Below are 22,013 nucleotides of genomic sequence, written 5' to 3'. Positions count from 1 at the left end.
GGTTCTCCATTTTGAACTTGATAATATTCCACAGGTTTTCAATTGGATTCAGATCAGGTGACTGAGCAGGCCAATTCATGGTTCGAATGTTCCGGTTCTCTATCCAGGTTTTAACTGACCTTGCCGTGTGGCAAGGGGCATTGTCTTGTTGGAAAATCCAGTCATTCGAGCCAGGAAAGAGTTTAGCAGCTGATGGAAGAAGACTGTTTTCAAGAGTAGCTCTGTATGTGACTTGGTTCATTCTCCCTTCACACAACTGCATCTGTCCTGTTCCACCCATACTGAAACAACCCCAGATCATCACTGATCCACCCCCATGCTTTACAGTAGGAGCAAGGCAGTCTGGTTTGTAGGCTTCCCCAGGCTTCCTCCTAACCAGTAAGTTGGCTGGAGTAGGCATCAACTCAAAATTGGATTCATCACTGAAGAGAACTTTAGCCCAATCATCAACAGTCCAATTCTTGTGATCCCTCGCAAAACGCAAGCGGGCCTTCCGCTGCCTCTCGTTGATGAAGGGCTTCTTCCGTGCCCTGTGCGACTTTAGACCAGCTCCAAGAAGTCGGTTTCGAACTGTTCTTGCTGAACAAGTCACATTTGTTGACAATGCCCACTCATTTCTAAGGTCTCTGGAGGTCTGACGACGATTCTTGATACACGACCGGATGAGTGCTCGGTCATCTCGTGGGGTAGAAAGACGTTTCCTGCCTCGACCAGCTAGCAGTTTTGTAGTACCATGTTCGGCTTGCTTTTTCTTGGTGTAATGAACTGCTGTCTTAGAGATCTTCAGTTTTTTGGCCACTCGTCGCTCGCTCAATCCAGTATCCAGCTGTGCCAAGATGGCTGCCTTTCTGGCTCCACATAATTCTTTCGTTTTAGGCATTATGGGAGCTGACAACTACCGAGTTGTGCTGCGTCTTAATATATAAGCAAGAGACCCCTATTTATGTAAGCCTACATGTAAACAGGAAACCACTCTTTATGTAAGTCTGCATGTAAATGGAAAGCATGAAATTGCCTCGCATACACCCTAGGAATACAACTGACCTTAAAGCATATCAAATACGACAAAGTATTATGGTATCAGCTGGATTTTTAATTTTTGACTGTATACATGACTGTATATCTCGCTGTCTGAATATAGGTTCAAAACCAGCATATGTCAATTTGTGTCCACTGACATTCGCACAACCCCTTGCAAAAGATCACTCGTTTTTTATCAGCATGGCCCGCATAGGCATTCTTACATCACCAGTGGAAAAGTTTGTCAGTGACTTGCCAGAGATTGATTCCGCAGTAAGTGGGAAGGTCTGCCAGCAACCTGCGTATGGTTATGGGTTTCCCCCGGGCTCTGCCAGGTTTCCTCTCACCATAATGCTGGCCGCTGCCATATAAGTCAAATATTCCTGAGGACGGTGTAAAACACCAATCAAATAAATAAATTTAGAAAAACCTATGAATGGCTCATTGTGTCAATGGACCATGTCGTGACAGAGTGTTAGTTATTCTGAAATACAGATGGTAAGATGACTTAATCATTATTTTTGGATGCCAGATGACGAAACCAATTACCCAAAGCAGTGACCTTTTCTTCTCTGTATAATGAACTATAATTACTATATTAAAGTGAACCGTACATAGCCCACATTGTTCATGCTGGGATACGATATCTCATTCAAGGGAGATAACACTTCCTACATGCGTCGTTATGTCAAGTTTGTGCAACTCCAGCGCATGTTGTTGTCAAAACAATATGGCGACAGACGGTATCCAGATGACGCTAAATAGTGACAGAATGTGAACTGGTGATAGGGATTTTGGGTGAAATGTGATGTTTCATATTGGAGGATTAAGTTTCAGTCGCCAGCAACTGGGAAAATAACAGGAAAATGTTTACCGGCGCTTATTCGTATCCTTTTCGTTTGTTCGTGTCTACTCCTGTTCAGTTATTCAGCTCAACAACAACAACATAGTGTCTGTTGTACTCATTTATCATAATCGTATCTGTTCTTGCTGTTCCAACAACCATGTTGTATCAGTGTTTTTGTATGTTTGCAATCACGGTATATTCACCTCAGAATTGGGTGGAGGGATGAATGTCTGCAGATGTTTACATCATGGGGCCATGGGTGCAGTTACTGATCGAGTACGCTTATAGGCACGTATAGGAGGGTCGGCTCTATATGTACCAAACCATGCGCTCCGGTCTACCGGTTGATAATCATGGGATAATGTGGAGGAGAGTTATGCAATCTTGAAACAGTTATGATTTATATCTGTGCTTTGTAAATTTTCAGAGTTGGTAGATTTGTAACACTACAAATGGTCAAAGTCAGTATCGCTCAAGTTCCATCAACTTTCAGTTCATACGAGAGTGTATGTGTGATTTCAGTATTTCAGAAACAGAAATGAAAAGTTCATAGTGGTATAAGTTTTAGGTAAAAATTAAATAATACATTGAATTGAACCCCGTGATTTTTAGATGGAGCCATTCTCTAACAGAAAAGATGTTTGATGGAGAATGTCTGGACTTTTGAGATCTTTCTGTCAGTTTGATAATAATACATATGTATGAACACCAATAGCCCCACTGGGCTGGCAGAGTATCATAGGCACAGCAGCAATCTGTGGTAAACCTTACACTGCTTCTCACCTTTCGCTTCCTTTCAAAATGATCTCTGCAGTCCAAAACTGGTGCCATCAGTGTCTCTTACCTCGCAGTTTATTCACTGGGTAATGGCACACCAGATCCAAATTCAAGCCATGACTGAAGCAGCAGCCGTTTTGCCTTCACCACAGCCATATGGGTCTTGAAAAAGTTGTTGTTCCTGGGTTGCGCATGCACGGTAGACCTGCAAAGACGTGTCTAAAGGCCAATCTGCTTGAAATAATTTGGCATGTCATGAATGTAGACATGGTGTGCCATGACCGTGTTGAATATACCTGGGGATGTTGTGAATGCTGGCCAGCTGAGTGGTAAGAGCCACAGTCGGCACCCATTTTAGACTGCAGACATTGTTTAGCAAAGGACTCATCGGACGAGGCATGAAACAGTGTATGGTTTACCATAGGTTTATGCTGTGGTGATGAGACTCCACCAGTCCAGTATCAAGAGATTTTAAAAAAATTGATTTTAAGAGCAGGGCAAAGGAAGTTCACAGTCAACTCTTATCCTGTTTCCACTTCAGATAATACATGTATGTGTGGCACGCAGGGGATAATCACCTGCATGTAATACACACACACATGTATGTAAGACTTGGTAAGTCTTTGCGACAAAAGAAGAATGGTGGGTCTTAACGTTAAGAGCACTTCTTGCAATTTTTTGTGTAATAGGAGAGTGATGAAGTGATGTACATGTAGGATTATTACCTTAAAGACCTCATTCAGAAACCGCTACCAGATCCTGGAAAACCAACATCTGGAGCACCTGAAACAGATGAACTCTTCCAATCGTGGAGATGTGATAGCCAAAACAAAACTATTGTCACATGAGACAAACAGGCGACGCAGGTTTGTAGATAGTTGTAGAAGTGCATGTGTTTATAAAGACTGTATAAAGAGTATAAATAGTGGAAATATTGTGTTTTCAAAACTGGATGTATATGAACTCGAAAGAGTTACATGTAATGTATATTTCGCCCTAAAAATTTGAACCCAAAATGCATTTATAGAGGCAAATAAAGGTGGTAAAATATTTTTTGTTGGTACTGATACATGTACATGTACCTCTATTTTTGAAATATCATTTTGCGTTCTCTATGAGGTTATATGTATTGAATGACAGCCTCCAAAACTTCTTGTCTTTTTTCACTGAAGAAAAGGGATGTTCCTCTAATTGTAAATTTAGTAAGCTAACTCGAAATACAGACATTTTGTCTTAAAATATAAACTTACCCACATGAACTGACTACAGCTGTCATCAGAATTCTTTACATTCTACTCTTTGCTTTCATACTAAGATATAACTGGTATACAAAAAGGATATTTAACAAATCACTCTTTATTCCATACTTTTTCTCATATTGCCACATACTTAACAACACTACATTAAATTCATGTCTATCAAATTTTGCGGTGGAAAATGTATGCAGCACAGCTCTTAATGTAAGATTTTCTGTTTTTGCGCTCTGCAGAGCTCTTGCAATAAAGAGAAAAATTGATGCACAGCGAGAAGAAAAACGGAGACAGGAAATTTTGTTGAAACGTCGTGAGAAGCAAAGAGAAGCAACAGAAAAATTCCAACGCTACAGGAAAAATTCTAAAGGTTTGACTTTGTGTGATAGCTTTTCTTGTCCTACACATGTACATGTATTTGCAACAGCATTCAACAGTTATTAAATGTAACTGTGCAGCATGCGGAGGATACTGCCATTTATATATCTGTGGTAAATGAACTAAAGTTTCGCATGTGAGTTACAGTCATTTACTTTCGCTCAGTCTGAGTGGGCAGAAAAATGACAGAAGGATGTGATTAGATAAAAATGAGATAAAAATTGTCCAGAAGACCACAAAGCTATCGGCGAGTGTAATTCATTTGACTTCTGCTGATGACCAGCAAGTGTTTTCTCGTATTTTCGTTCTGCTAAGAATGTCATTGGAAGGCTGTGTCTCAGCTATGAACTTTTAATACTGGGTAAGGTCTTGTTCACAGCAGAGAACTAGCAAAGTTTTGATGTGCAATATGGTTAAAATCACATGTTGTTTGAAAGGAACGGCAACAGCACATGATTATGACGGGACTAAAATTTTTGCTGTACAGCAGTGATGTACAGTTTGCATGTCTAGAAAATATCATCCTCGTGCGACCGTGTACCCACTGATTGTTTGTGGCTGTAGCTCCGATGACTCCAATGGAAATTTTCAAAACGAGCAGTGAACATTGATCATGGCGCACTGGTAGAAATTATTGATGAAACAAGTTTGTGAACTGTTGGTAGTAGGAGCATAAACTGACTGCTCAGTGAACCCTGAGCTTGTTTATTACATTCTTGAACTGTCCAATTAATCCCCTGACCACCCCTGATGCTCTCCTGCAGCGCTCAGTCAGTAACAACCACAACCAGCGCATTAAATCCTGGGATACACTTTAGGAGTCCCGGGTGAAACTTTAGGTCATTCACTGTATTTCTCCATCTGTCTGTTAGCAGCTTTACAGAAAAGTTATGGAAGTATTGGAATGAAAATTTGTGTAAAACTTAGCCTTGATCCAAGCACCAATTCATTTAATAAAAAATTTTGGTGGTGATCTGTAACTGGATTCCGAACCAGAATTTTTTTTAAAGGACCCTTCACCCTTTTGTGACATAGGACACAAATGTAGAGTTTTGCCCTGTTGTAATGGGGTTTATATGCATTAATCTGTGGCTAAGATTTGCACTCCGGGTGTGACTTCTGGGATCTGTTTCCTTCACTTCCCGATGGCCACTGGAGGAGGTAGTGGCCACTAACATGTCATTCCATTGGCCACCAGAAGAGATCAGAGACGCCACTGTCGACACTGAGTCTGACAAAGGTGGAGTGTATTGTAGCTTCTTAACTCATGGGACTTTGGGAAAATTGTAAGGTCACTCTGTTTTCTCCGGTGACCACTGAATCTGCCACCAGATCGATGAATGGAACGCACCCCTGGTTGGGAATGCATTTATCTGTTTCAATCTGTATCTTTTAAATCTTTCCTTTTTGTAATTAAAACTTGAAGGTTCTAGTCCTTAGAAACTACTCATTCAAAACACACATGTTTGTTAAAGGTTTTGTTTATTTACTGGTACTTGCTTGAAGTACATGCTTGTGTGGTGACCATGTGAAGTATGGTATTTTGACTTGTAGCCTTAAAGTTGTAATGCACAGTTCATTTATTAATAGATTGTGGCTGTGATACAGTAAGGAATACAGTAATGCCAAAGTTTGGCTCATACATGTGCTCTAACATCGAACTGGCTATGTTTATGTCAGGTTTACTCCCTAATTGCACTCTCTTCATGTAATGGGCTTGCCTGGGTAGTTCACTGCTGGTGAACTGGTTTACCCAGCTTGTATATGTACTCTCCGGTAAGCGACAGCCTATGCTCATTTACTGTTAACACATGAATTTAACCTTTTCTTCTACATTTATGATGCCTTAGCTTGACATGTCATTTCCTTGACATTTAAACGTGGTGTTGAAACCTCAGCTCTATATACATGTATGTTTTCGGGAATGTCAACTTCAACACTGACCAGTCATAATGTAAACATAACTTCTGTTTAGCTTTTTTGGAACTTGTATTCATGTAGACTATACACACACACACACACACACATATATATATATATACAGTGTATATATATACATGTATACATAAGTATGACTTTCTCTGTTGTGTAGGATGATATTTTCATAATCACCTTATTATTTTGATTGTTTGATACGCATTGGGGTCATGGCCATTTAACCCTGAACTGTATGTGTCATACTCGTCACAGTACAGTTCATGCCCAGTGTAGTGTATTAATTTCTAGACAAAAAGAAGCTGCAGTTAATGATCAGGATCAATTTTCATTTTTTTTTTTTCGTTGATGTCAACAATGGTCAACTTCACAAGAGTTTAGTATTATTTTTTTTTTTCGAGAGTATACAAGAAATATATAAAGAAAGAAAATACAGAAAGTATCTTACAATAAGCCTTTGTTGTTGTCAGGTGAAGGCCCATGTTCCCAGCGCTCTCCAAGCCCAACCCGTGGTGTAACATCAGCTCTGATTCCAGGCTTAGATGATGCTCTGAAGGCAGTGCGGGGGCGCAAGTCGACTAGCCCCGTAATGATCGCCTGTCAGGTAGACAACAACACTAAATACAGCACACGCAAGGAGTCACCTGAAGTCTTACAGAAGGCATTCTACACCAAGTATGGCAGCTCATCAACCCCGCCAGCCAAAGACAGGGTACAGGAACAGGCAAAGGAGACTGCCGCTAGGGCTGACTTGCACAACCGCAGCCTGCGCAACCTGACAAACAGCAAGAGTCTGTTTGAACAGCAGCTAGAGCAACACCAGCAGCTAGTGCTAGAGCAGCAGAAGAACTCCCTACGCGAGTTCAATGCGGCCCTAAGGAAAGAGATAGAGGAGGACCTGAGAGGGGAGGGTGTGTCAGGAATTGTCATGGAGACAGACGCTGTGAGAGAAGAGAATGAGGACATAGCAGAGAGTCTCTCCAGTCTAGACAGCCTTGAGGCCCATTGCCCTGACAAAGAGAATTCCTTCACTGACACAGAGCCCGTGGGCAGCGATAACTTGGTGCCTGCCGTGGAGACTGTCCAGCCCAACTGGGGCATGGTGTCAGGACCTGGTGAGGACGAGACCAGGAAACAGTGTAAAACGTCAGTGGCCGGGCATAGAAATGGGATGATGGCACATAGTAAGGTCTACCCCAGTCCACCCACCCACGTGGACTCCTCCAGAAGTGATATCACTGCTGATACTGTCAGTACCATTGATATCCGTAACGGCAATGTCCAGCAACCAGGTCCACCTCCTAAACAGTTCTTCCTGCCGCGCTATAATGTGTTCACGGATGTGGGCTCTATGCCTGCAGCAAACAGTAGAACTGTCACAGATTGGGTCAGTCAGCAAAACAGCCTGCTGAATTGTAACTCTGTCAATAAGGACAATAGGGGTAACATCGCTGTGGAGGAGGCACCAGACACGGGCACCCTCTACATGAAAGCCTGGGCACCAACCAACTCCATCACCACAAAGATGCCAGGAGCACCAAAACTCCAGGATGGAGCACAGCCGAATACAAATGATGCGGCAACACTCGTACATACAACGCCTTCAAGGCCTATCCCACAGACGCGTACCACAAGGCCTAGACCACAAAGTGCCAAACCTACTTCTGGCACGAACAGGGGCCTCGGGTCCAAACATGGAGAATCTGACCCTTCAGGTCAATCACATGTCACAGACATGTCCCCCAGTGATGTGTTACTTTCTCCCCCCAGCCCAGAGACTGCTCAGACACACCCTACTCATTCTCCTAAACATGCCCGACCAGTCAGGGCACAACCACCCACCATCTCTAATGGAGGACTTGGATTTTCTAACGGCCTTCTCACACTGTGTGCAGACACGAATGACTCTGAACAAGGAAGCGACAGTGGCTCCCTCTGTAGGGACCCATCCATCATATCACCAGGCTCTAGAAAACAAAATATGCTTAAAGTTCAAAAAGTGAAAAGTATTTTGAAAAAGGCAGAGGAGACATTCAGTAAACACAGTGCTCCTTTCAAACGCTCCAACTCGTTTGGTGGTAAGCCTTCCATAGGATTGGATGTTAAAGATAGCCTGGAAGTAATTCGTCAGCACAATGGAAAAGTACAGGTAAGGATTCCTTTGTTTTAATCATCTTCATATGACTGAAATATTGATAAGTATGATGTTAACCCCCAAGCATTCACTCATTCATTGTTTGTCTTACTAGTTATGCATACTGTTATAGACATCATAGAATTTTGAACAATTCTTTCTTTTTTCCTTGTTTATACATATATACACATTCATTTCACTGTTTCATTTAGGTGCCTGCGTGTTCCCCACAATAATAAATACTAACAGATAACATTACTGCTGTAAAGTATTCATCAGTGGATGGAAGCCATTGCCCCATAACAAACTCAAGATAGTGCTATTGTTGAAGTACATGTAATTACCCAACTGTACTCATCTTATATATTAAACTTGAAATAAGAGGCTGAGTTATATTTAGTGTAGAATGTGCATATTTGTGATTTACCCATAAACCTGACTGCTATCGTAGAAGCGAAACTTTTGTTTAGTACAGCCGTAAACACCGGTCAAATAAATAAATTAATATTCAGTTACAAATTCATAACTGGTTTGTACAAGCATGTCAAAAAAGTCCAGTGTAGAGTGACTGGCCTTAATTCTCACAATATGTTACCCACTCGGTCCAAGAACATGTGGCTCTCACAAGACTTGTGCGAAAGTCAAATTTATATATACATGTAGTGTCAGAGGTTTAAGCTGACAACCGAAGAATGTGTCAACAAAAGTTACACATCCAAAATGTCCTCCGCGTTATGCCATCACTTCAGAGCGTCAGTGTGTCCAGTACCATTAGCTCGTGTGGTCCATCCCTTGTTAGTGTAAAGTGTGTGAAGAGGATATACTTGTGGGGAAGACAAAGGGGTTATACGTCTATAATCACAGTTTTGTCCATTGAACTGCCTCAGTGTTCATACTGGCAAGTAATTTCAACTACTATGTTTATTTTCTTCAGTGTTAGTAAAATAAATCAGTTTTCTCATAACTTTTGTTGGAAATGATGTTGTGTAGGTTTTAATGCAATTAAGGTATAATTTTTGAGAAAAGAAAAATGGATTTATTAGATGTTTGGAAAAGTGGACCCAGGAATTTATTGTGCTTAACATGTACACTGTATTAGTGTGGGAAGGTCTGTCAGCAACTTGCAGATGGTTGTTGGTATCTCCGGGGAATCTGCTCTGTTTCCTCCTACCACAAATCTGGCCGCCGTCATATACGGATGGTCATGGGTTTCCCCCAGGCTCTGCCCAGTTTCCTCCCACCATAATGCAGGCCACAGTTGTATAATTGTAATATTCTTGAGTACAGGTAACACACCAATCAAATAAATAAATTACGTGTATTAGAGCTGATCTATTAATAAAACAGGTAGGCTTGTGGTGTAACATGTTTGTGGTGGTCAATTTACATGTAATTGATCTTCTATCATAAAGGTTGATCTTTACTTATATAGAAATTTACCACCAGTTTAATCAGTTAGATAAATACTGAAATATATTATATACATATACCTTTGGTTTTGTCCATACAACAGTTTGACAGCTTGCAGTGTTTTGCAACCGTACTGTAATTTATATTTCCTATTTTGCATGTTTCAGACTAAAGAGAAGAAAAAGGTGAGATTTGCTGAAGTGGAGTACCAAGAGGAAAATAGTAACAGTGACATTGAAGCTAAACAGAAACCAGTGAACACCACACAAAGTAAGCTACTAGTGGGTCTGCATGTACAATTCATGTAACATGACTTGAAAATGCCCAGTCAGGCTACTGTTGTAAAGAACAGTATTTCACCTAGAGTTTGGCATGTAAAAATGCACTTTAAAAAGCACAGAAAAACTTTAAATGACAGATTTGATGGTATTTGTAAAATTTGGCCTGTTTCTAAATATGTGCACATGTGATTTGCAATCCAGACTGAAGCAGTATAAAGACCAAGTTGGTCTGTACATACTGTTTTAGAATGACGGTGATCTGTTAAGAATTGGGGAAAGTTTTTGTCTACTGGGTATTTAATATTAGTAGTTTGTTGTTGCCAGTAATACTGGGCAAAACACAAATCTGTACATAGCTCTTGAATTCTAAATGTTTTATACATGTGTGTCTGGTGACTTTTATTCTCAGAGTCCACTCCTGTGACCCACAAGCCGCCTCGCCCCACGTCAGCCCGTGTAATAAGCTCCCCTAAAGCCAGTCCTGTCCCCACAAGACGTGCTGTCAGTGCAGGCCCTGTTCGTCCCTCTCCACAGGCTAAGTCTAAACCAGTTGACCGCCCTCAGGCGGCTGCTCACATAATAACTCACCAGAGTAGCTTCAGCAACCCTGTCACCACTGCCAACGGTCACCAGATCAGCCTGGTCTCTACCAGTGGCAGGCCACCGGCGTTTTCCACAGGGCGTGGTCAAACCACTACAACACGCACCACCACCGCCACGACTCCTACAACCAACGGGAGGCTGTTTGAATCCTTAGTCCAGACAGGAGCTGTGTACCCACCTCAGGTGTATGATGACTCGGGGCTGCGTTTGGACAGAACTCCCACCGATGACGAAATCAACTGGTTGTGGGACAAAGTACGAACCTGCTTACATCGGGATTCTCAGGTGTCCTCTCGGGGCTCTGAGACCTCGGACGGCTCTAACCGACAGGCTGTCATCATGTCCAGTAAACTGTTCGATGGGGCCATGCTAGGACAGCATGCTAATGTCACCAGAGTCGCTTCCTCAAATCTCCGGCGATATAACTCAGCAGAGTCTGTGAACAGTTATTCCAAAAGGAACGCCTTGCTACAACAACGACAGCAGCAGCTACCTCACAGCATCAGCTCACATAGGTCTGGTAGCAGAGCAACCCCGTCCCAAGGTTCTTTACAGAACCCGAAACCCAGCCTTCATGATCCGCAGTCAGCAAGTTCAAACACCAACAACCATCACCAAGACAGTAAGTCCACACCCCTAGCTAGGATTTTGGAGGGACACGGTGCAATGAGAGGCACAAACATGTTAACTGGGGGTTTGGGGGGGTGTAGGCCGTTGACTGCTGGCAACCCTTCGTTGCTGGAAATGATTTTGTTATGATACAGCAGTCATAAGTTGATCACTGAAAACCAAGTGTGATGACTGTATTTCTTATTAATTTTGCAAGTGATGCTAATTTCCTTTATTCTAAATAATAAGCCTATAGTTTTAAGTATATTACATTATTTCTATTACAAATTGTTGAGGATTTGCACTATTAACAATCATTCTATGTGGTAGAGCTAGATCAACTCATATGTAATTGAAGGAGAGAATGGTCAAGCATTTATTTACAGAACTTGAAAACTTTTCAGGTGCTCATTGACCTTCCTAAACATTATAAATTCCTCATTTGCCCACATATAGCTGCCATTTGAAGCATCTGTGTTAAGCCCTTTACAGAGTTTACAGAAAAGTACGGAGAGTTTGCTGGGTATTCTCTTTAATAAGCAACCAATAGAAGTTCAGCCCAAGGATACCTTTTCCCCAACTAAATGCTTAGAGGTGTTGTTAACTTTGGGGTTCTGTACAACTGACGCTGGCACACAGTTTGGCTGTGAATTTCCTCGTGCAGAGTTTCGACCACTCAGTGATAGTCAGATTCTGCAATGGAGTCAGAACGATTAGCAGGAGATGATGATGTTGTTGTTAAAGAAGATGCCACCGTAGAACTTGTCCTGAAAAAACGCTGTGATGGAGTTGCAACATTTGACTAAGGCTGCATTGTCATGGGCTTGTTTTTCTGCCTTTATTAAGCTGCCATACATAATTCTTATAAGCTTTCATTTCCACATAAACAGTCGAAAATAATAGCAAATTGAACTGCTGTGAAACGCTTGAAGCGCCCGCTCAGGTGATGTTTTGATTCTCCATTATTTGGTTTTTGTGCAGTAGAGCGCCTCTTATGCGATACAACCAGCTGAATGCCGAACCATGGAGAATGAAACAACATATCTTGCGTCACATTGCAGGCCTGACAGTTGGGCCCAACAGCGCACTTGTACCATTGTTGTCGGGGTTTCATTCTTTGAAATAATGGTTCGAAAGAAGAAAAGCAGGGCAGATGATGTTTTTAAGATAGGCAGCAGGGCACAGGTTTATAAGAGCAGGGCACTGCGCCCCTCCAGAAATGCCTAGCAATGGGTCTGAAGTTGTTCTCTCATTGTAAGTTAGCATTGTAGGTCACTTGTACTCTCCATCAGTAAGTCATTTGTACTCTCCATCAGTAAGTCATTTGTACTCTCCATCAATAAGTCACTTGTACTCTCCATCAGTAAGTCATTTGTACAGTTTGTACTCTTCATTATTAAGTCACTTGTACTCTCCATCAGTAAGTCATTTGTACTCTCCATCAGTAAGTCATTTGTACTCTCCATCAATAAGTCACTTGTACTCTCCATCAGTAAGTCATTTGTACAATTTGTACTCTTCATTATTAAGTCCCTTGTACTCTCCATCAGTACGTCACTTGTACTCTCCATCAGTAAGTCATTTGTACTCTCCATCAATAAGTCATTTGTACAGTTTGTACTCTTCATTATTAAGTCCCTTGTACTCTCCATCAGTACGTCACTTGTACTCTCCATCAGTAAGTCATTTGTACAGTTTGTACTCTTCATTATTAAGTCCCTTGTACTCTCCATCAGTACGTCACTTGTACTCTCCATCAGCAGGTCATTTGTACTCTCCATCAGCAAGTCATTTGTACTCACCATCAGTAAGTCATTTGTACTCTTCATTAAGTCATTTGTAGTCTCCATCAGTAAGTCTCTTGTACTCTTCATCAGTAAGTCACTTTTCCCCTTCTGTCTTAGCTAGCACCATATTATGTAGAAGTCGCAGCAAATAATAGTGCAGTGTGATAAAAACCATCTCCATGTATCTGATTTAATGTTTCTTTCTTTTTGTTTCTTTGAATCATTTCCTGCATAGAATACATGTACATGTTTATTTTCTGTATACATTGTAAGGTACGCTTTATTGTTGACAGTGAGTGAGAGCATGGCCGGATTCCTGGCTGCTGAAGCTTTGGCAGAACAGTCTGTGTCTGATAGCACCATGCACACAGCCCTAGAGGCAGCACAGCAACGACAACAGATGATCAATGCAAACAAACCTAACCCTAGAGGTGAGGCACCTAATAGCTACATGTACATGTAGTTTCTTTTGAGTCTTAGGGTTTTGGATGCCAGATGTCTGAAGGCCAAATACCCCGGACCAATACCAAACAGCCATTTTTTGGGAGCCTTGGTGGCTGGGTTGGTTAGCGCACAAGCCCAGTGTAATGACCCAGGAACCTCTCATCAATACTGTCGCTGTGAGTTTAAGTCTAGCTCATGGTGGATTCCTCTCCGCCCATGCATGGAAAGGTCTTTTAGCAACCTGCGGATGGTCGTGGGTTTCCCCTGAGCTCTGTCTGGTTTCCTCCCACCATAATGCTGGCTGCTGTTGTATGAGTGAAATATTCTTGAGTACAGCATAAAACACCAATCAAATAAATAAATAAAGAGCCATTTTTGACTCAGAATTCAAAACTTAAATGTAATCTATAGTTTATCCAGTAGCTTTTGCTTTTTGCACTGACACATCTTGTGTATTATGTGCAGGTGATTATGGTAGAAGAACAACTTGTAACAGACAACCCTTAACAAATTAACCAGTTAGTGACCAAAAATATGCCTTAAATTCACATTATTTCAAATTTTGAAGTCAGAATTGGCTGAAGTTTGTAATATCTCTGATATCTATGCATTGATGTATTTGATAGATGAATGTCAGCATAAGTTGTAGTTTGAAACAGTGTACTGTAAACTCTTGTGTTACATACACCTCTGTTTTGGAGATAAATCATATTATATTGGAATTGTGTAATGTTGGACCTTAATTATAAGCCAAATCAGGATAATATCTTTGCTTTTATTGAAAAATTATTGAAAAGTCACAAGATAACCAAGCATCTGAATGCAAAGAAGATAAAAAAGGTTTTTTTCACTGAAACTTTTGAAAGCTGAGAACCATTATGTACAGATGTGTGCAACAACAACTCAGTAAAAAAATGTGGGAGACATTGCCCCCCAAAGTCAACCCCCACCTCGTCTATTTAAATCTATGGAGAGAGATGGATTGTAATACTTGTGTAATAAACATTGATTTTCATTTGTTTGCAGTACCGACAGCTTTGTCTATAGAAGAACAGAGACTGATGGAGTCCATAGACAAGCTAAATGAAAAACTGAAAAGTAAGTGTAGAATTTCTTAAGTTCTAGATTGTATGACATGTACTGAGCTCTTTGGAACATGTGTGATATTTAATTTATAGAGGTTTTCAGTTTTTTTCCAGAGTCCCACACTTAAGTTTTATTAGTGTCACTTCTCATTCATATCGAAACAATCAAGTTGAAGGACGTCTCTGTCAAATTGACTGTTTGTGCATGCATCTTTGAATTTTGTTTTTAATTTGTTGATGACCATTTGTAAATGTCCTAATATATTCTTCAACTTTCAAGGATTCTAAATTTGATAAGAGAAAATGAGTTTTTTATTTTCATTTGTATTCACACTGTTTTTGTCGTCAGTCATGTACATGTAAATGTGATGGTATGTTGTAATTAAGCTGTTTAAGAACTGTATAAATGGTTGCTGTACATCTTTGTAATCTGTGTGACCTGTTCTGGTCTTTCAGATATTGTCATTGTTCAGAGGGTCAGTCGTCATGTATACATGTTATGTATCGGTTTGATCCTTTGTTTTTAGTCAATGAGAATAAGTCACAGCCGGGTGGGAGTGATGCGCATTTACCACAGCCCCAGCATTATGTCCATGTAAGTGGGTAGAAGTAGTGTCACATGTTTGACTAGGGAAACTAAGTAAAACAGCTGTCTGGTAAGCAACAGTTTTAAAGTGAAAACATCTGTACATGTGCTGCCTGCCTTGCTATTACGGCATTGACAGAAGTAAATAGTTATTGCATACCTAAACTAAAATATGCAGATTGCATTATGTTTGTAAGGACATTTCAGACAGCCCCTTTTATACCATGGCCATTATAAGCATTACATTACTTGAGAAGTTTTAAGTGGGCTTAATACACCCAGGCCCTAGGGGGGGGGGGGGGGTAAACAACTGCACATCTTGATGTAAAGGATAAAGATAAACCATGGCAGTGACACACAATTCAGCAAATTTTGTGCAATTCATTTAAATCGTTGTGACACCTCAAACTTTTCATCCTAGGACTAGTTGGATGTCGAAAACTTATTAAAAATACACACAAAACCTCTAAGACTAATCCGAATGCGGCTGTCTAAACATGGTAATATTGTAGTATATACATACACATTGCGTGTGATTGTGTTTGTCTCCTGTCATGCCTCTATGACTCATCCTCAACTTGTGAACTGATATCAGAAGTGGGAGATAATCCTGATTGTAGCCGCATTTATGTGGAAAAAATGTAATTTACATATGGTATGTAATTTGTTTATATACATTGTCCTCACAGAAGTCTCCAATAGTGAATGATGAATTTCAGTGGAAGTTTGAAAATGTAAGAGTTTAACTTTTTACAGCACTGCAATTCACTGCACTTTGTCCCATATGCCTTTCATAACAAACTTAAATAGTAGAGCACATGTAATCAGAAAGCTCTCAGACCCTAAACAGTTATCTTTCAATGTGGATTTTGTTGTGCCATGTGACAAACCATGACATTTTTAATGTAATAATACAAATGTCATAAATGTTATCGTAAACTTAATATTAGGTAATTTACCATCCTGTCGTCAAAATGTGTTGACTTTATGTTGTTGTTGCTATTGTTGAGTATGGCACACGTCATCACTGTTTATGTACACATGTTCATGTATTATGGTTGATGTCTTAATTGTTAAGGTTTTGCAAGTCATTTTCAGATCATAAAACCTGTTCTAGACAGTAATTCCATATGCTGAATGTAGAAACATCAATTCTGTGGATGTATTGATCGTTATAATAAAGCTGAATATCAGAGCAACTGTTTGGATTTTTCCTTCCAGTTTGGCTGAAATCTCACCTGTTAACACCCACATTCTTTTTCTGTATTTTACTATCAAATAGAATAGAATATTTATAGTATTCAAACTTCACTGAGCAATGTCATAAATAATTCAATAGTATTCTTCAGTTTTTATAATAGAACTCACACTGTAGTTCATATTACTATTCATTCTATCATCATATTATGATGTATGACTGAACTTTGATGAAAGTTTTCATGATGCATTTTCCTCATGTGTCTGTGATTTGTTTTACTTTCAGTCACCTGGTTTCAGGGGCCATCAACCACTGGTGGCTGCAAATAGACGTGATATGATGGTGTCCCCCAAATACCACTACAGGACCGGGTCTGGCACAGCGATACAAGCCCAGACTCAGTACAAGTTCTACTGAGGTGACAGAGTGGCAGATGACTTGTGAATTGTACTCTTAATGTCAACATGTGACAGAAGGGCAGATAACTTGCTCTGATAATGTGATAGAGCGGAAGACAATGTGTTCTGTTGATGTGACAGAGAGGCAGCCGATTTATATTACTGATGAGAAGGGCACATGTAGTGGACATTGCCCGAAGACTAAAAAATATTACCATCACGAAAAATAGTTACCCCCATTGCTGTCAGGACAGACTTAAGTGTGGTTTATCAGTTATCAACAGGAGGTGTTGCAGTCTGAGTGTCTTCGTAGAGAACTGGTAATCACCAGCCGATAGCATCAAGATGTTTTCCCCAGTGTTCTCAGGACAGACCTGAGAGTGGTCCATCAGTGATCAACATCAGGTATGGCTGTTTTGATTCAGGATAGGTTTCATCAATAGCCAGTAATATCAAGGTGTTGTTAGGACACAACAGTCTTGATGTTGATTGCTGCCTAGCATTGTCATCAGACCACAAGTTATCATCAAGTGATGACATCATTTTGTTATGAGGACCTGACAGACTACATTGTTGAGATCTGAATGTGTGCGCACACATTATCAGTATGACTTCAATAATGAATGCACAGTTATCAGTGGAGACAACAACGGACTGAGAGACAAATTATCATGCAGTCAGTTATCAGAACAGCTTGACAAAAAACAATGGTGGGGAAAAGACTGCTAGGGGATTTAATGTCATCACCAGTGATGCCAGTTGGCAATTCTAACTTGTACCGATTTATTAAACTGAAATTAAATTGTCAGCTCAGACATAGTCACAAACTTCAAATTATTATCTACAGATGAAATCATGAATTTAGTTAGGAAGAATTCACCACAGGATAAGGACTTCCTTTGTATAAGTGTACACATGTGGATGGTACAATACCAGGTATTGCCTTAATATGTAATTTATTCAGTTACATGAAAAAATGTTTGTATATTTGCATGTTAAAAGTCAGTAAGTCATATCTTTAGCGATATTGAAGTAAGTTGAGCGATTTGGAAGTAAGTAAGAGTTTCATTTATTATAGAATGACCTGGAACTTGTTATTGTTACTTTTTTTTTGGTAAAATTTAATGTGGATAAATCCAAACGGCAGTATTGGGTAGGAAGAGAGTACTTGTAGTGTTTTTAGACTAAAAAATGTGCATAAATGCTGAATTATATTGAATAGGTGTATCATATTTGTTCATCTCAATGTTCTACAGTGCAGAATGAAATATCTTTGCAAGATCAGAATGTATAGCAAAAACATTGCTAATGCTATGATTCATTTGTAATGAACCATACACGCTACAGCCTTTATTCTTGCGGTATATTTTAATGTAATTTTATCTGCGTATGTCTTCAAAATGTGTTGTGTTTTAGAGATGTAACAGAAATCGTGTAATTTTTGGGGTATATAATGTGATGCCTTTATGGTTTTTAAAATGTTGATTTATGTGTTTCTTATTTAGCATGATAGAATAAATTATACATGGTAATATGGTTTTAACTTATTTAAGAAAATGGACTGAAATTGTTTGAAAGGTGTCTATTGTGCAGTTTCACTGTTTGTTAATCCGTCCATAGATGTATTTTACAGTAGATGCATTTTTAAAGTCGTGTCTTTCTAAATAGAGATATATATGTTTCATTCTTTACTTAGTAGAAATTACTAAACTGTCTTTTGTGATGCAGTGTATATTTATATGTAAAACAAAATATTTATCTTCAAATGTGTCTTCATATCTCTAGTCCTTCCATCATGCCCGCGCATGATTCTCAAACATGCACTTTTCAAGTCATTCATGTTAATTTTTCTGTGTTGCCTTTTTTTTTTTCTGCAACAGATTTTTTTACGGAAATCACTATTTTTCATCCAAAACTCATTTGGCAGTCTTGTTAATATGTTAGAGTCATTAACCATTCTTTCGTCATTTACTGGACTGGAAATTCTAAGCTGATGGTCAGTTCGTCAGTTGATACATACATTTACTACATAACTGTTTTTCCTACACTTGAAGTATTATTTTGTTCATAGTTCAAAAAAACATTTTTTTGCTACAGTCATGCATATTAACACGGAAGCATTCCAGACAATTCACTTTAGGTTACGACCATAATTATCTGAGATCTTCACATGTATTAAATATATACATACATACACATTTGCCTTTTTGAATCATGACAGATTTAAAGGTAAATAGTAGCATCAGGTAACAGGTAACTTAAGCCTATGTAGCATACAATGTTTATGATTTTTTAATTTGTATTTTTTTTTTAAATAAAGTATATATTTGTAGGCAACATTCCAGTACTTAAAATATCAGATATGTTTGTGCTTGTAAAGACTCTTGTAAATTGTTATGTTTTGGAATATCATAGTCGCAGTGATTCTCTTTTATATATCTCCACAATAAGCATTGTAATTTGCATAGATTTTATCTCATTATCAAATGATATTAGCAGAATGCTCATTACTTTCTCAGCAGGATCATTAGACATATCAGATTTATACAATATATAATAACTCTGCCTGTGAAAGTTAAGGCTGTTAGTGCTTTTTTTATACAATCAAAATATTGCTTCATGTACTTATTGATGTGTATTTGTTACATATTGTTAAAATGATATATTCCAAGACTTGCATACATTGACAAATTGATGTTTATTTGTAAATACATATAATATATATTGTACAAAAAAAAAACATATTCCAAGACTTGCATAAATTGTTCCTGTTAAATTATGCTTAAATTATTGATACACTGTATATTAGAAAGGTCTGGCATCTTATCACATTGATAAGTCCTACAGATAGCATAAAATACGTATTGACACACTGCAGTAACATACCCATGGTTTTACAGGAGATCTGTGAGACATTTTTGTAGACTGTGTCATGTAAACATTGTTAACTATAGTAGTACGACTGTATTTATTCAGTATTGATTATAGCTGTTGCAACAGAAGAAATAACGGTCCATGTAAAATGTAGAAAAATTTGTAATTCTGAGGTCCAAGTACTCTTTTACTAGAGGTGCCTGTATGTGTTATTGCGGAAGGTGGCAGTACATGTATTTTGTCACCTGTGGTACCAGTACTTTGTAAATTGTTACCTGAGGTGCCTGTACATGTACTTTGTTACCCGATGTACGATTCCTTTATTACCAGTACTTTATTGCTGGAGGTGCCAGCATATGTACATTGTTACCTGAAGTGCCAGACCTGTGTTACCCAAGGTGCCAGCACTTTGATCCCTGAGGTGCCTGTACTTCCTTGCCACAGGTGCCAAAACATGTAATCTGATGGTTGCCTGTGGTACCAGTAGGTGATAGGGTAGGTACCAGCACCTTGTTAACTCAATTGCAGGCCACTGTTTGTCCAGTTTGCCAGCATGAATGCACTCATTCTGTAGTTTGAATTTATGTACATCAATAATAACAATAAATTCTGGCCTAGCCTCTCTCAGATAGAACTGATTTTGTGTCTTACTTTATAGTTTCCTTAGAAGACAATTTAAGGTTTATCTCTAATATTCCTTAAAATCAATTAAATTGTACATCACAAACCTGGATTTTTACTGTTGTAACACAGTGTAATCAAGTACTTGCTGAACAGTGCAAGTCATAAACTTCCCTGCACTCAGCTTAAAGCCCAGTCACCCCTACGCTTGATAGGGGTCTTGATAAATATGAAAGTATCGCCGGTAATCGCTCAGTGGTTGGAGTGGTCTTAGGTGCTTTTATGCATGCACACAAATCTGCGATATAAATAAATTCTGACCTTCACAAACCATGTTCATGAATTGTATGCACATTTTTGTAAAAGTACTTTTGATTTCACACAATCACCATGATCATGGGACTACCACTGATAAACAGAAGTCCTACAAGAGTTGTTTTTTTTGGTTTTGGATTTTAATTGGGGGTAAAATGGCTGCAATCAAAGAATCACAGCGTCATGGGTAGTTATAGCTATGTTGTGACGGCTTTTGATTAATATATGAAATTATGTATGTGTTTTGTTAACAGAATTCTTTCTTTGCTGTTGCAAGAGCTATCATAAATTCAGTGTTTGACGCGTGGCCTGCTCCATTAATTATTGATTTTATATCACCATATTAGAATAACTTTAGCATGGCAGTATCCTGGCATTTCCCCTGTCAACCTGGCATAGTGCATGAGAAATGCTGAAACTTCTGTCTTCAAGTTCAACATTCATCTTTGAGAATAAAATGTCTACGGAAAAATTTCTTCTTAGGATTTTTTTAAATTGTGGAGCTCATTTTTGTAGCAATAACCTTTGAGTTTGGGTTTCTGAATCTCTCATCTAAATGGGTTATTTCGGTTAAGTTGGCAGGGGAAAACGGCTACTTTAATAGACTGACTTTTCTAAACTGTTGCGCAGTTGATTCACTTGTGACGCTCAATTAGACTACTGCTTTCAGTGGTTTGTTTATAGTGGAATTAAATCCCAAAATGAATGTGTTTAATTGCAGTGAAAAATTTCTGATTTTCTTATTTGATTGTTGCTAACACAATCCTAAAGTTAGTTTTATGGGTGGATGAAACGAGAGTACCTGGGATAAACCACCGACCTTCGGGCAATTTACTAACAAAATTTTCCCCACAGGTGACATACAGATGCACATGTATACACATCATCCTGGTGGAAAGCAAACTTGTGGTGTCGTTACTTACAAACTGTAAGTCTGTGTTTTAAGATTCATGCACATAGGGTAGGGTGTCTTGACGAAGATGTCTTTCTGTTAACTTCTAATGTTCTTGTCTGTATTCACCATCCATAACCACTGGGTAAGCATTACCATAGTGACAAGGATGGTCTAATAAAATAAACGCTTGGCTGCACGAACGGCCAGATGAGCATCATTGCCCTCTGTTTGTCACCAGGGTCCCAGGAACGGCAAGACTGGATGGCCCATGTTAACAAACAAGACGGCCATGTTAACAAACAGGACAGCTATGTTAACAAGCAGGACAGCCATGTTAACAAACAGGACAGCCATGTTAACAAACAGGACAGCTATGTTAACAAGCAGGTCAGCCATGTTAACAAACAGGACAGCCATGTTAACAAGCAGGTCAGCCATGTTAACAAACAGGACAGCCATGTTAACAAACCAGACGCCCATGTTAACAAACAGGACAGCCATGTTAACAAACAGGACAGACATGTTAAAAAACAGGATGCCCATGTTAACAAACAGAATATCCCAAA

General features: G+C 39.3%; 1 protein-coding gene across 1 annotated transcript; it reads left to right on the top strand.

Annotated features, from left to right (window-relative positions):
• The first annotated feature begins 1,766 nt into the window (after positions 1-1,766).
• LOC135463293 (centrosomal protein of 126 kDa-like) lies at positions 1,767-15,087 on the top strand. The gene is made up of 9 exons (XM_064740553.1): positions 1,767-1,906; positions 3,388-3,510; positions 4,134-4,264; positions 6,678-8,356; positions 9,919-10,021; positions 10,442-11,257; positions 13,325-13,462; positions 14,502-14,573; positions 15,017-15,087. The coding sequence occupies exons 1-9, from the start codon at positions 1,887-1,889 to the stop codon at positions 15,085-15,087; spliced, it is 3,153 nt and encodes a 1,050-aa protein (XP_064596623.1). The 5' UTR covers positions 1,767-1,886.
• The last annotated feature ends 6,926 nt before the right edge of the window (positions 15,088-22,013 follow it).

This window comes from Liolophura sinensis, chromosome 1 (assembly GCF_032854445.1).
Source record: "Liolophura sinensis isolate JHLJ2023 chromosome 1, CUHK_Ljap_v2, whole genome shotgun sequence".
Taxonomy (NCBI): Eukaryota; Metazoa; Mollusca; class Polyplacophora; order Chitonida; family Chitonidae; genus Liolophura; species Liolophura sinensis.
This window is presented reverse-complemented; position numbering and strand designations above follow the sequence as displayed.

Bases quoted from the DNA above. Each gene is read 5' to 3' on its own strand.
- LOC135463293 (XM_064740553.1), top strand. From the start codon at position 1,887: ATGTTTACCGGCGCTTATTC. The intron at 1,907-3,387 runs GTATCCTTTTCG...GACCTCATTCAG, and splicing joins ATGTTTACCGGCGCTTATTC to AAACCGCTACCAGATCCTGG. The intron at 13,463-14,501 runs GTGAGGCACCTA...ATTTGTTTGCAG, and splicing joins AAACAAACCTAACCCTAGAG to TACCGACAGCTTTGTCTATA.